The 16,099-nt window shown below is 39.3% G+C and overlaps 1 protein-coding gene across 2 annotated transcripts in view; it reads left to right on the forward strand.

Annotated features, from left to right (window-relative positions):
* The window catches only part of HECTD4 (HECT domain E3 ubiquitin protein ligase 4), a 5,422,508-nt gene that overhangs the window by 5,269,647 nt on the left and 136,762 nt on the right, over positions 1-16,099 (forward strand). For both annotated transcript variants that reach the window (XM_044068422.1, XM_044068423.1), the window contains exon 73: positions 6,553-6,719. In XM_044068422.1, coding sequence (XP_043924357.1) covers positions 6,553-6,719 — 167 coding nt within the window. The remainder of the gene's footprint in view (positions 1-6,552; positions 6,720-16,099) is intronic.

Consider the following 16,099-nt stretch of genomic DNA (forward strand, 5'->3'; position numbering starts at 1 on the left):
AACACTACCATAGGGAAAAAAGAAGAAAAGTCTGGTCAAAAGAGCATGAAAAAAGAAAAATTGATGTACTTTTCTCATTCTTTCATAGGGGAATGGTTGCATTAAGGCCTTTAGCTTGATCTGGTAACAAGTTTTAAGAAAAAGCAAGTAAATGAAAAATAACACTGAGTATTATAAAGCTTTTTTATAGTAAATAAATGTATGCTTAATAGCATCTCTACATCTGGTCCTCATGTCTCCACGGAGACAGTCTGATAAAGAGAAATGGCTAGGAGATAAATGTTTTCTGAAAGCATTCATGTGTCTTCCTATCTGGGAAATCTATAAAGATAAGACAAAGCAGGTAGGACGTAGCAGAAGCTCAGGCTGTACCATCTGTCTTAGCATGAATAACCTTTCTTTTAGGTTAACCCAAGTCTGTGAGTATGTCTGCCAGTTTGGGACGTGTTCTTTTAGGAGGTTAAAACTTCAGTATTTGAAGATGTACATAGTTTTGTGTTTAGTATTAAGTTAATACATTTGGGGGGTATTGGGATGTGTTTGTTTTTTGTTTGAGAGCTTTCAAGTAAAACAAAAAGTTTTTAAAGATGTGATATAGGTTCAAGTGGATATGACAAGAAACAGCTGTATAAAAGTTAAACCTGACAAACAGTGTTTGCATGTAACACAAAAGTTGGAACTAGACACTTAATAAAGCTGTTACACATAAAAGGTAGGAATAATAACTTTTTAACACAGTGATGCTTTCTGTAATGTCTTTAAATCTCAATGGTCTCACAGATAAATGCAAAAAAAGAAAGACTGGTAAACTATATTAAAAATGCAGAGTGCAAATATCTATGCTACATGAGACACACTTGGAAAGAACTGGGCATGTGAGTTTGATAAAGATTTATAGGATGGTTATTCAGCAGAATACCTAGGACAAAGGAAAAGAGGAGTACTCATATTAATTGCAGGAGGAGCTCCAGTAGTGATAGAAGTGGATAAAAGATAATAATGGTAGATCTGTAGTACTAAGGAGCTACTGTCAAGGGAGGAGGATTACACTGGCATGTATTTATATTCTACTTAAAACTGCTACAGTGGAGCTTAAGAGAATTTGGGGAGAAATAATTATCTTTCAGCTAGGAGTATTACTTGTAGGTAGGGACCGGAATTTGACTTGCAGCAATGAAGATGCATCTAGGGGGCCCAGAAGGGAAAATATAACAATGGGTGGGTAGATTTTTGAAGAGATTTATAAAAATATTTGGCATGGAAAATGTGAATTTAGTGCCAGGAGTTCAGAGTGAATTTACATATTATTCCCCAAGATACAAAAATTCTGCTAGGCTTGACAAAATTTACATTTCACAGGAACATTGAAACATTTAATTTAGAATCTTGATACACACCCAATAACTTTTTCAGATTATGCACCAATAAAAACTAAAATAAAAACACAGGGTAATGAAATAAAAATGAAACACTGGTGCTTTTTCACCTATCTGTTGAAAAGACAGGAATTTAAGGAATGGGTTGTGGAAATTATTCAGGAGCTATTAGAGAAGATACAAATTTCTTCTGAAGATATAGCAGGGAGTGGGATAAAAATTGAAGTGGCATTTAAAAATAGGGTGGAAATAAAAGAGAGAGAGAGATATGGTAAAGAAGTAACAAGAATTATTTAGAGGGACTGACAAAGTATTGCAGAATAGGGGGAATCCAACAGAACAAGAAGAGGAGCAACTGCAGAATGATAAACCGAAAATAAGGGATTAACTCGATCTTTTTCTGCTTCTTTCGGCTGCTCCCGTTAGGGATCGCCAGAGCAGATCATCTCTTTCCATTTCTTCTTGTCCTCTGCATCTTGCTGTGCCACACCTGCATGTCCTGTCTCACCACATCCATAAACCTTATCTTAGGCCTTCCTCTTTTCCTGTTACCTGGCAGCTTCATCCTTAGCATCTTTTTCCCAATATACTCTGCATCCCTCCTCAGCACATGTCCAAACCAACGTAATCTTGCCTCTCTGGCTTTGTCTCCAAACCTTCCAACCTGGGCTGACCCTCTAATATACTTATTCCTAATCCTGTCTACCCTTGTCACACCCAGTGCAAATCTTAACATCTTTAACCCTGCCACGTCCAGCTTTGACGCTTGCCTTTTTGTCAATGCCACTGTCTCCAACCCATATAACATATCGCTACCTTCTTGTACACCTTCCCTTTCACTCTTACTGGTACTCGTCTGTCACAAATCACTCCTGACACTCTTCTCCACCCACTCCATCCTGCCTGTACTCTCTTCTTCACCTCTCTTCCACACTCACCATTGCTCTGAACTGTTGATCCCATGTATTTAAACTCATCCACCTTCACCACTTCTACTCCCTGCATCCTTGCCATTCCTCTAGCCTCCCTCTCATTCACACACATATATTCTTAGTCATGCTGACCTTCATTCCTCTTCTCTATAGAGCATATCTCCACCTCTCCAGGGTAATCGCCACCGGTTCCCTACTCTCACTACAGATCACAATGTCATCTGCAAACATCATAGTCCACGGTTGACTCCTGTCTGATCTCGTCTGTCAACCTGTCCATTACCATTGCAAATAAGAAAGGGCTCAGAGCTGATCCTTGATGTAATCCCACCTCCACCTTAAACGCATCTGTCACTCCCACCGCATACCTCACCTCTGTCACACTACCCTTGTATGTATCCTGTACCACTCTTACATACTTCTCTGACACTCCCAACTTCCTCATACAATACCACAACTCCTCTCTAGGCACCCTGTCATATGCTTTCTCTAAGTCCACAAAGACACAATGCAACTCCTTCTGGTCTTCTCTGTACTTCTCCATCAACACTGTCAGAACAAACATCGCATCTATAGTGCTCTTTCTTGGCATGAAACCATACTACTGATCACTAATCATCACCCCCCTTCTTAACCTAGCTTCCACTACTCTTTCCCATAACTTTATGCTGTGACTGATCAATTTAATCCCTCTGTAGTTACACTTTTTCTCCATTCCTCAGGCATCCTCTCACTTTCCAAGATTTCATTAAACAATCTAGTTAAAAACTCCACTGCCATTTCACCTAAACACCTCCATGCATCCACAGGTATGTCATCTGGACCAACAGCCTGTCATCCTCTTCATAACTCGATAATATACACAAGTTTAGAAAGACTGCTGTTAAGCAACTGTTTTTTGATAATAACTATAGATTACAAAAACTTTTAGCATAATAACTCGGGCAACAGAAAGTAGAAAGGGCTGTTACCAGTCTTAGAGAGCCTATAACAAGGAAGACAACAAGAGATTCTGTAGAGGTCGTAGAAATATTTTGGAAATTCTATGAAAGTCTATATAAAGCAGAGAAATATGGAAATTAAGAAAAGATACAAGTAGAAATGTTAATGGAAGAATTAAATATGCCAAAGTTAGAGATAGCTGAGGCTCAGTTACCAACAGTGAGGAGATGCGATAAAAAATGGTGATGTATAACAAATCCACAGGAAAGTCCCAAGGAATAGATGGTATTCCTGTGGAAGTTTGGAAACTAGGAGGGCAGAAAACTGATAAAAATCTGGTAGGTTTTGTTTAAAGGTATTAAGAGGAGGAGAAGTACCAACATCCTGGAAGGAAGCGGTGGTGGCTGTAATACCTAAAGAGGGTAAAGACTCATCAGATCCAGTTTCATACAGGCCCTTTTCAGTACTAAACCATAATTATAAAGGGTTTATGTCTATAATGCCTAACATAAAGGCAAAAGTGATGCCAAACCTGATAGATATAGATCATTTTGGTTTTATGGATGGAGGCAGGCATTTTACACCATTAACAAAACATTGTGGTGCTGCGGTAGCATTGTCGCCTCACAGTAAGACGTTGTCCTGTTCGATTCTCAGCTAGAGTATCTTCTGTGTGGAGACATGTGTGAATGGGCATACCTTCGTTGAAGGTTGCGCGTCAGGGCCGGCAACTCGGCACGTAAAAATCTACTGCCAATCATTAGTGGACCGGAGTTCCGCTGTGGCGACCCTTAACCGGGAAAAGCCGAAAGACACAACAACGGAACATTGATGATCCAGAGGAAAACAGAATGTAAGCACTGTTGTTGGTGGGTTTTTGTGCAGAGAAAGCATTTGACAGAGTAAGTTAGGACTTTATGAGCAGGGCAATGGAAGCATTTGTGTTCTCTGTTAAAATTAAAAGGTTGATTAGGAGGATGTATGAGGGACCAGAGACAAAAACTAAAGTGGGTGGGGCCCTCTCTGATGATTTTTGCTTGAGCAGAGGAACCAGACAGGGGTGTCCTCTTTCCCCTTTGTTGTTTGAATCATATTTAGAACCAGTGACAAAGAAAATAAGTGACTCAGAAATTCAAGGATATAATTGGAGTGGTAGTCAAGAAAAACTGGCTCTGTTTGCAGATGATATTATTTTATACGTGATAAAACCAGAATAGAACATTCCATTGTTGTGGAACATTTTGAGACAATTTCATCTGTTTTCAGGATACAAAATTAACAAAGCCAAAACAAAGGCAACAGCTGTAGATTATACACCCACACACAGATTGGTTCAGCAGTATTCATATTTATGGGGACATGCTAAAATGAAGTACCTGGGAATATGGATTAAAAATGATTCATGTGTGGCAGCTAGGGGATATGTGGGAAGAGACTAAACAGAAGACAATACAAAACCTGAGAAACTGGAAGCTGTTATATGGATATGGATACTAAGATACAAGCAGTTAAAATGTTTTAGTCCTTTTAGTTTTGTATACAGGTTAGGCATATTTTTTATCGATGAGAGGAGAAGTTCTAGATGACATTTAGTAAAGAGCTGAAGGATTTTATCTGGGTGGGTGAGTGGCAAGAGTCAAGTGGGATAAATTGATTCTTCAATATAACAAGGTGGATTGGGATTACCTGATTTGAATGGGGTATTTCAGAGCTACACATTTAAGGCTCCTGTACATAGCACAAGCAGAAACCTATAATTCAAAGTGGAAAGGGATGATGATGAAATGGGGGAAGCTCAAGAAACAAGGAGAGACTCTGATTTTGAATGCAGACCTTTTAAGGAGAATAGCAATAATCATACAGACTGTTATATTCATAAAGTAGCAGTAAGTATTCTTTTTTTTCAAGAAACATCTTTATTAAATTATCATGTGTAACGCAAGCAGACTTACATTTATATAAATGAAAATAAAGTATTCTAAGAATTAAGCCAACACGGAAAAGTAGAAAGGAGATTCTGCTGATAGGAATGACTGCATGAGCGTGCTGGAATTTATTGGAGAAAACTAGCAAAGGAACCAATGTAATGGGAACAAATAACTAGAGAAGGAAAGGTAATATGAATGGGAAGATGCCAAGAATTTATTTGGACTGCAGGTTAGAGACTGCCTTCCCTATCAATGATTGGTATCAGTGTATAGGCAAAGAGAAATAAATAGGGGGCCCTAAATGAAAGACCAGGCTGGTAGAGTTTTTAGTAGATTCTAGAAATCAAGCAGCTGTTAAAAAAGGAGTAATTAGTAGTGCATATAAATAATGCATGATAACTGTAAGAATCAGTCAGAGGAGGTTAGAAAGATATGGGAAGAGAGACTGGATAAGCAATTCACAAATAAACAATGGGGGAATATATGTATGTCTCCCAGATATGCAACAAAATCGAGATGATTTGGAATTTTTGCTTGAAAATGTTTAGATAAGTATTTTTATACACCAAGTAGATGCCAGAGAATTTTTTCTCAAGTAGATAGCAGATGTTGGAGGTGTGATGGGGAAGAAAGAGGTAATTGGGAACATATTTTCTGGGAGTGTAATGAGTTGGCAGACTTTAAAGATTCCTTGCAGACTACTCTATCAGAGATACTGGAGATACTGGGTGAGCAAATTGGTGTATGTAGGGGAAATTATTTTTCTGAGCTATGATATGAAATTGGAATTGCCTAGACATAGTAAGGCCTGGCTGAGGTTAATTATGGTGTCTGCAATAAAGCAGTTACTAGAAAATGGATATCAAAGTCTAAACCAACCATACTAGAAGTAGTGAATATAGTAAAAGAAGTAAAACAACTGGAATTGGGATCTTTAGAAAAGGATGGGAGCAAATTACATAGAAAAATGGGAATTGTGGGAACAGTACATATTGGGAGGATTGAGGTTTAAAAGAAGGCAGGATTTGAATGAGCTATGTAGTGTTTGACTGACTGATTGGGTAGATTATAAGTGATGTATAATATTTGCAACTAAAATTACGTCAATATGGTTTGCAATGTATAATGCTTGCAACTAAAGATTATGTCAATATAGTTTGTTTTCATTTATATAAATGTATGAGTGCTTGTTTTATAAGTGATAATTTAATAAAGATGTTTCTTGTTTAAAAAAAAAAGACAAAATGTGGGCCAGATTTATAGGCAGTTTTTTGTTAAAAAATGTGCATCATAAAATATGATATTGGTGAGCCACTCTGCAGATACCATACCATTTGAAAAACCTTTCTTATCTTAATTTTTATATTTTCCAAGGTCAATGATGAGTCAGAACTGGAGGCATTGTGTGCTGAAATGACATCTCAACATCTAGCTACGGAGAGTCCTGACTCCCCAAATAAGCCACAGTGCAAGTTTACATACTTAACAGTGACTGGAGAAGAGGTAGAGCTGTGTCCCAGTGGAAGGAATATCACAGTAGTGTAAGTACACATTTTCTGTTGCAATTTTGTTACTTTTTTATTGTTGATATTGGTTACTATATTACTGTTGTGTGTAAGAGCCACAATAATTTCATCAGCATTAGTCAAGATATTCGGCAGTGTAGTCATTTTTATCATGCACATTTTTGGTAGTACAGTTGTTTTGCCAAAACAAATTACTCATCTTTTCGGTGTTTTTATTACAACTTCTCTTCACTGCTCATTTTTCAGACATCCTTTGTTGTGAGGGTTATACCAGATGGTGATTGAACCATTGGTTTTGTTTAATAGAGGCAGATCCATAAAAAGTTGCAGCAGTGTCCATATCTTTCTTCAGGGGATGGGGTCACTTAGGCAGTAAATGTTTATCTTGCTTTTTTACCAGAAGATATGGTAGATTCAGCCCAAATTTCATGTAGTTCTGCCTCATAATCAGATCAGTAGGGGTATTGCTGAAGAGTGTACTGATGGTGGGACAGGCATAGATTTACTCTTTAAAGCAGTGCTGGCCAGTGCTATCTTCATTTCTTCTTGTTGATTGTAAAGTTTAATCACCTTACTGAATTTTCTTTTCATGGGTTTTCCCTTATTCATTTCTGGCGTCCTAATCTCAGTTGTTAAATGCATTGTTTTGTATTGTTATCTTTCTTCTGGTGAATGTCTTTCCTTAGATATTAATTTTAAGTTATTTGTTAATTTTGCATTTTCTTTTAACATTTTAACTTTTTTTAAGTCAGTCATTAGTCATTCAGTCTTAAATCTAATGTTCAATTTTGGTTATTCCATTGTAATTTAAATGTCGTTTAGTTGAAGAAGTGCTTCTGTAAGTCCATTAACAAATGCAAACTGCACATAAAGACACTTCTGTTTTTTGCCTAGGAGAAGGGTGTAGCATATAGGATTATCAGCACTGTAATATATTTAATAAACTGCAAAGTCAGTAAGAGAAAATTTCACAAATGTTATCACTAGCCCTCTGCAGGAGTTTATCTGCTGGGATGTCTTTTTCTGGAGTACCCAGGTAGGCATTTTGTTCCTCTCAATTCCTTCTCTCAGGATTACTCACTGTACTAAGTCATCGTGTCTTGCCCCTGTGTCTATCCGTTTTCTGCAACTCCATGCAGTTTGGATCTTGACGTTTGTCATGGCATATTTCCATTGTTTGATATTTAAAAATGACAAGTTATGAAAATGTTTGTGTGGCTTCCATATCTTGAGCCATACCTTCTTGCATCAGTGCTGGCTCTGCCATTTTAGGGAAAAGAGAATGGTGTCATAAATGCCAGCATTTTAATCAACTACTGGAATATGCAGATGACAGAAACTCCAGGCCTACAGTATATCATACAGGATGGTTACTGTTTAGAATACCCTGTGGAGTGATTGGCAGGAAGGTCCTTTCTTGTGTGATCCCTAGCCTGTGCTGAAGCACTTGGTGTGAAGGATATTGGGGACAGACATCAGTGGATTACCAGAAGGCCTTGAGAGTTGTACCTTTGACAGCCAGCTTTAGTGGGGTATGTCCTTTAGCTTCAGCATCAGTCATCCAAAGTAAGTTTTCCAGATCTTTGCTAAACTGGTCTTAACCAGTAGAATTGTCATTAGCGTCCATTTTTGCTTGTTGGATTAAAGCACTGGAGATTGCAGACTCTTTTTTATAGGCTTTATTCCATGTCAAACATGATTCAGTGGTTCAGGTTAAGGAGGGCCCACAACAATCTTTTAAATAAACAGGACACACAGGCTAGGCCTGCAGGTACTAAATTTCAGATAGCTATTCAATGTATGGTATGATCTGTTATGATAGTTGATGGAGTGCATTCTTGGAGTTGGGCATATGCTGTCTCCAGGCCTTATGCATGCTCCTATTGATGACATCCCTGAGTGCCACTGCCCCATCACCAGACCTCCAGGACTTTCCTGTCTCTTGCTAAACAGAGCACATGTTCTGCAAGCACAGTCCTACCCAAGGCAGAGGTGCAGTTAAGTGATGTTCTCCTTTTCTGTGTGTATCCTGGGGAAAAGGGACTTACAGGATCAAAAAGTCCATAATTCATAGACCGATAAAAGAACTGAGGCATACCCTCCTTTATGCAAGCTGTAAGTGATACCACCTTTGTAGAAACCCTTACGCTCATGAAGTCTTTTACAAGTTGGTTTGTGGCCACCTTGCCTTTTCTCAGAAATAACTTAATTATTTGTGGAATAATGATATTCCTTGAACCATCCCACCCATGGAACTTGTAGCCAGTGATGACATGATGCAGGCAGAAAGCATTTTATGCTCCTGACCATGTCCTTTGCATGCTTTCAGCAGACTTTACTGAGGTATTTTCTAAGCATTAGGGCTGACTCCTCCATAGAAAAGTTCAGAGATTGTATCACCTTTCCTTTTGCTACCTAATAAGAAGACTTAAGAGCTAGAAAGAGGGACAAGAAGGTATTTCCATCTGCCTTATTAGGTTCATAGGTTCATACTAGGCTATCTGCCCTAGGGCATTTATAAGCCTAGCCAGTGTGTGTTTGGCTTTCGCCACCCATTTTTAAATTAATTTTGCTATGCCCTTTTTCGAGGTTAGTATACTGTGCCTTTCTCTAACAGTGACACAGAAGTGATACCCGGGGTAAACCTACGATCTCCCATCCACTCATCAAGATTCCTCTTGAAGAGAGTCAATGAGGGACTCTGCCTAACCTGGACTGGGATTTTATTCCAGAGTGAAGGGAGCCTCTGGGTTATGAATCTGTCCCTCCAGCATGTTCTATTTATTTCAATGCTGAGATTCAAGTCTCTCGAGCGCGTAGCTCGGTGGGATTTGGATTTTCTGAGGTGCAGCATGTCCATTAATTCCGGGTTGGACATGGCTTTATACGTCAGGCACAGATCGCCTCTGAGCAGGCGGTATGCCACTGAGTAGAGCTGGAGTTTGTTTAACCGGGCAGCATATGGCATCTGTTTGAGCCCTTTGATCCTCTTAGTGAGGTACGTTTGGGGTCTTTCCAGTTGCTGCAGTTGTCTGGTAAGGTACATCCTAAAACGGGCATTGTACTCAATTATGGGCCTGATGAGGGATGAGTAAAGAGGCACGATGACCTCCCCTAATCTAGATGTGAATCCCTTCATGATTAGGCGGGCTATATAAAATGTTCCTCTAACCACTTTGGCCACGTGGTTGTCAAATGAGAGATTGCTATCAACTTGGGTCCCCAGGTCCCTAATTACTTTTTCTGCACTTAATGGATTACCACCTATGTGGTAATTTGTGGGCACTTTGTTTTTGCCAAAGGGGATGACTATACACTTTTTGGTGTTTAGCTTGAGGCCATGGCTCTGGCACCAGTTGTCTGTTTCTATGAGGCCCTTTTGGAGGATGCTTGTGTCGGCTGGAGAGTCTATTATGGCGCCCAGTTTGCAGTCATCTGCAAACTTGGTCAGCCACAGTCCTTCCATGTTGGCCTGTACCTCTGAGAAATATATACCGAACAAGAGAGGTCCCAGGACTGAGCCTTGTGGGACGCCACTTGTAACTGGTTTGGAGTCTGATATGGCTCCAGCAATTCTAACCATGTGGGTTCTGTCCTTGAGCCAGTTTGCAACCCATTTAGTGACATAGGGGTTTATATTTAAGCTGGTGAGCTTATCTATAATGCCCGAGTGGGGTATTGTATCGAAGGCTTTTGCGAGGTCCAGGTAGGCTGTGTGGACCACTTTCCCCTCGTCAGATGACCGTGGTGACTGTTTCAAAGAAATCGACCAGGTTTAAGAGGCAGGATCTGCCCTTAACAAAGCCGAACTGGGTAGGATCCAGTGACTGTAGGTCCCCAATATCTGTATTTATGAGGTCCATGATGATCCTTTCTATAGCTTTGCAGACCAAGCTAGTCAGGCTTATGGGGCGATAGTTTCCAGGATCCGTTGAGGCACCACCTTTGTGGAGAGGGACCACTGTTGCTGTACGCCATTCTTTGGGTACATATCCTGTAGTAAGTCTGAGATTGAACAGTAGTTTTATGTTTGGGTTTAGCTCTTCTTGGAGTTCATGTAGGACGCAGCCCGGGACACCGTCTGGTCCCATTGATGCTGTGTTTTTGCTTTGGAGAGGGCGGCTCTTACCTGAGCATCTGAGATGTCAGGGGGGCAGCACTCTGCTGGGATAGATATTTGCCCTTTTGGTGGGGGGGGGGTTTGCGCTGAACATGTCAGCTAGGATGTTGGCAATGTCTGTGGGTTCAGTGTATTTTTTGTCATTTTGGACTAATTCTGAGCATATCTGGGAATTCCCACCCAGGTTCCTAACATAACTAAAGAAAGCCTTGTGATTATCCTTAGTGTCCTGTGCAATTTTTCTCTCGAAGCTGGCCTTAGACGATTTTATGAGTGCCCGTAGTTTTTTGCTAATACTGATCAGAGATGCCTTCCCTTTTTGGGATTTTGCTCTATCATGTAGTAGCTTCCTCCTTCTTTTGTATAGTTTGTTTATGGCTGGGGTCCACCAGACAGGACGTCTGCCTTTGGAGGATTGGGTCTTGGTTTTATTTGGGATTGCAAGATCCATGCATTCCTGAAGGTGTTCATAGAATGCATTTATAAAGGATTCTGCAGTCTGGGCCGTATTTTCCACAGGCCCGGGGGCTTTGAAGGATTCATGTCCAGTTCTCTCACACATCCAGGTTCTAGTTCTCTATAGTGGATCATGGATTCTCAGGTGAGTGATCTTGTCAGGACACTATCATAAGAGGGGTACTTATGCATGCAATAACTGTAGGCAGTGTAGATTCATTAGTAACAGTACTAGTGTATTCATAAAATCTCTTAATTACACCATTTGGTTTAAGAGTTATTACAATTGTAATTACGATTATGTTGTTTACATCACCAATTGTGTTTCATGTGAGCATTATTACATAGGAAAAACTAAAAGGCTTCTAAAAAGAAGAATCTACGAGCACAATTTGGCTATAAAAAACAAAGATCAGTTTAATTCTTTGGCCAAACATTCTTTAACATGTAGAGATTTCAAGAAATTTAAATTTTCAGTTTTGGAAAAAATCAACACTAGTGAATTTGGAGGAGATTTAAACAATATCTTAGAATGCAAGGAGACATTGTGGCAACTTTTGTTGGGGGCTGATAGGTTGCCTGGCCTCAATGATTATATTAATTTAAAATGTTTTTTGAAATATAGATAGGTGTTTGAGACCATATGCATGTGATCCATGTGTGTTTTGTGTGAGGTGTACATGTGTGTACACATACATGTTCATATCACTCTGATTCCCTTCAGAGACATGATATGATTTATATATATTCATATATATACATATTTTTTGTCCTTATACATATATTACATTTTATATACATTATATCATATACTTTTTGGTGTATGTACTTGTGTGTATATATCAGCATTTTTTCATTTTTTTTTATATCGTCATATATTTTTTTATGATATTTATATACATTTTTCCACATGTATTTTATATTTTTATAGTGATCGTTTGGTTCTATGTTTGTGTGTGTGTGTGTGTGTGTGTGTGTGTGCGTGTATGTATGTATGTGTGTGTGTGTGTGTGTGCTTGTATGTATGTGTGTGTGTCTGTGTGTGTGATGCGTGTGCGTGTGTGTGTGTGTGTGTGTGTGGGTGTGTGTGTGTGTGTGTGAGTGTGTGGGGGGTACATGTTTATATGTGTATATATGTGTGTGTGTGCGGGTGTGTGTATGCATGTGATTGTTGTGTCTATGTGGGAGAGGTCTTTGGATACGCATTTCATATGCTCAAGTTGATTATAATGCTATTTACACAGCATGAATTTACACTGCATTTTTATGACTGTATTTTTGCATTTATACATATGTATGTGTATATATATGTATATACATTCATTTGTGTATATATATGTATATATATATTTTTTTTATTTGTTATTATTATGACAATACTTCATTTTTGTAGAAAATCACATTTGTTATTTTTTCAGTTTGATGGTCATGATGTCACTTCCTGTTTAGTAAGTTATTTAAGGAACTGGAAATCATTTGAAAATGTTTCTGAGGAAGTTCACGTATTAAACAGTGGATGAAAGCGCTAAATTTATGGCTTCTGGTTTACTTGTTTTTTTTGCTAGCAGGTCTGCAGTTCATTTTTTCACTATCATAGCTTGCTTTATGGGCTTCCATGATGTTCATTATATGTTTTGACTGTGTTGATGCTTTGGCTATTCCACCAGGTTCTGTTATTTCCCTGCAGAGGATAGTATGGCTTGTTACTCTCCTCCTTCAAGAATACATTTAGGCAAACCATCCCTGATGCTCCATCTTCTGAGAGATCCTCTATAGGTATGCCTCCCAAGAATTGGTTGATCATGAAGAGGTTTCTCTAGAATTCCTTGCTGACCTTACTGCTTCTTCCATTCCAGGCCATTTTCCCAGAAAGCACAACCTGTTCAAAGATTAGAGGATGGTGTCAAACAATGTTGCCTTCCTTAGTTATGCTTTCCAACTGTACTTGTGATTCTCCAGGACTGCTTGTAAAGTAACATCCCTCCATGCCCCCCCCCCCCCCGGTTTGGAGAGCTGTTACAGAAGAAGCGGAAGGTTTTTGAAATGGACATGGAATGCCATTACCATAGAGGTCTTGCATCCTACACTGAAGAGGTTTCGTTCAGAGACTGAGTGAGTTCTGAAAACCTCTTGGGACAGACCCAGACTTTTCTTTTTGAAAAGGCTGTAAAGTCTTTCTCTTACAGGTTCATAGATAGTTAGTATGCTTGAGCCCTGGGAGACTATTTTGGAGCTAGACCAATTTCCCTGTTGCCCCATAATGCTGTCTGGGTAAGTGATTTGCTGTGGGTCACACAACAGCAGATGGAGAACTGATGGAATACAGTCCTGCACTGTATGGAACAGCTTGTTAACCGCTCATAGCCTTAATCCCCTGGGCTGACTGCCCAACTGTTTTTTTTCCCTTTCAAAATGAGTTTAGGAATTTTACTTCCCATGTATGTTTAGTTACAAAGAATGCAGACAACTTTCATTCCATCCTGGATCGCAGCAGTGTCATTTAGTACATAGACTTATGAATGGTTATGCTTTAGAGATCATGCTTCTGTTGCTGCAGATCATCTGAATGGTGTCACTGTACAAGAGGAGATGACACCTGGTACATTATTTTCTGGGGTGCAAACAAGGGATTCCCTCAGTTTGCTCTGTGGTTGGGCACTGATTTGGTACTACTTTTGATCTTTCCTTCACGTGCACAGTGTTTGTCAAGAAGCTAACTGCGTTGGTGGAAGCCTTGTAGGAGAAAGATATTAATTTTCCCTTGCCTGAATGACTGTTTCTTGGTGGCATGTTGAGAGATTCCCTGGCAGTATCCACTTCCAGACATGGATGCAGTTTTGTGGTTCTTTGTAAACTCTGAGGTATCCTGTCTGACTTTCACTCAGTGGACTAGCTTCATCAGGGAGGCACTGGACACTGTTCTTTGTTGGCTCATTTCTTCTGAGAGGGTCCAGGAAATCATGGCCTGGCAGCCTGGATGAGAAGGACATGGAAGGTTCAGGTTATAGCCATCTTGGTCTTCTTGGTTTGATGGCAACCATAATGTTCTTGTTACCTTTTGCAGACCCAAGAATTTATGTAGTTTAGTAAACTGTGTATTAGTAGCTTAAGATTTTTACCCCTCAGTATCAGATATTCTGGTGTCAGATGCTTGTCCTGTGCTCTTGGAGTTGTGTAAACTATATTTAATAATCTCATCATGGGCATTCCAGTAGAACTCATCAGAAGTCCTGATGACAGATGTCTTTCTACCTCAGCTCCATTAAGATCCAAGATCCAGTAGATTCCCGAGGAAGTAGGATATCTAGATAAACCATCTGAATGTATGGCTTTGTGGTGCAGTTGAATGGAGCTTTAATTGTGATTCTGAAGGCCTGGGTTTGATTAGTGGATGTTGTTCCTGAGCAGTAAGCTGGGGACAGGAAAAAGTGACATTTTACTAGCTGTGCTGCCCAGAGGGGAAGAAAGGAATTCCTGGCTGGTGCTACTGCTCACAGCCTAGAAAGATGTCTCCATGCTTATCAGAGTATATGGGTGAATGTACTAACAGATGATCTGCAGATTGTTTGTGCACTGATACCATTACATGCTTGCTTTGGAGCCGAACTGTAAGTAGAGCATAGCAAAAAAAAAGTCGTCACTGCCATCAGGGTGGTAACATGTGGGACTGTTCCTGTTTTCTCTCTCATTGATCCTCCAGAAGTCTGTAATATTCTTCATGCTCTGAGTGAGGAAAGCAAATCTATCACTGTTAATGCTTTTGGCTAAGGAGATTGAAGAGGTTCTGTGAGGCTTGGTAAATTCAGAATTTCTGGAGTACTTTTCTGTTCAGTGAATAATTAGTCAAGTAGTGATATGTGTTATGAATTAACCATTATTTACTCCACTTCTGCTCTGCTTATTATGGGGAAGAATTTGTCATTTTTAGGCATTGGAGACATTTCCTGTACAGCTTACAGGTAAAGTACTCCTATCACAGGTGCTCAGGTAGAATTCCTCAGAAGCGTTTACTCATATGCTGTTATTGCCAAGTATGCAAACAATTTTTACTGCTGAAGTTATGGTCTTTTTGTGTGTTATGATCTTGTAGCTTCCTGTGGAAAGATAGTTTTTTCATTGACTGTTAATGCTGTTTTTTTCTCTAACGTGCATTGTACTGAATGAGAATAATGAAGTTAGACTGTTGAAGGGGAGCCCCTGTGTCCCCCCAATAAAAGGTGCTTTCTTAATTGTTTTTACATTCTGTGCAATTTACTGATAATGCAAATACTTGAACATACCAAGTTACAGGTGTTTGTGTGTCCGGTCTGTCATTTAAGAACAGGTATTGACAGGCATTTGGGATAGGTGTGTGGATGTCTCAGGCAGTTACAGTGGATCCTGCTTGTGCTTAACAAAAATGATATTAGTGTGTCTAATTGTGATGGCTTGTATGCTTGTGCAAAAACATTGGTTAGAAACAACTCTGATCCAAAACAATACCAAAACAGCAAAATCTTCAGAAGTCAGGAATCAAAAAACAGGAACCAAAGTCAAATCCAAAAGCAAATTCTTTTTTCTCCAGCGCCTCGGTGTAACCACCTTTCAAGAGTATGCATTCTCACTGAAAGAATGGATATATATATATATATATACTCATAGCAATTAATTAAACAATTAATTAAACAATTATATTCAAAAAAGTTTTAAAGCAGACACCTCCAGTTTATTTCATTATTCAGTCCACAGGGTGTCATTGTGCAAAAACATTGTCTATTAATAGAGATGCTTCTACAGTGATGACCACATGAAACCAAGCAAACATAATTATGGAATAAGA

The sequence above is a fragment of the Protopterus annectens genome, chromosome 4.part0 (genome assembly GCF_019279795.1).
Source record: "Protopterus annectens isolate FY-2018-M chromosome 4.part0, PAN1.0, whole genome shotgun sequence".
Taxonomy (NCBI): Eukaryota; Metazoa; Chordata; order Ceratodontiformes; family Protopteridae; genus Protopterus; species Protopterus annectens.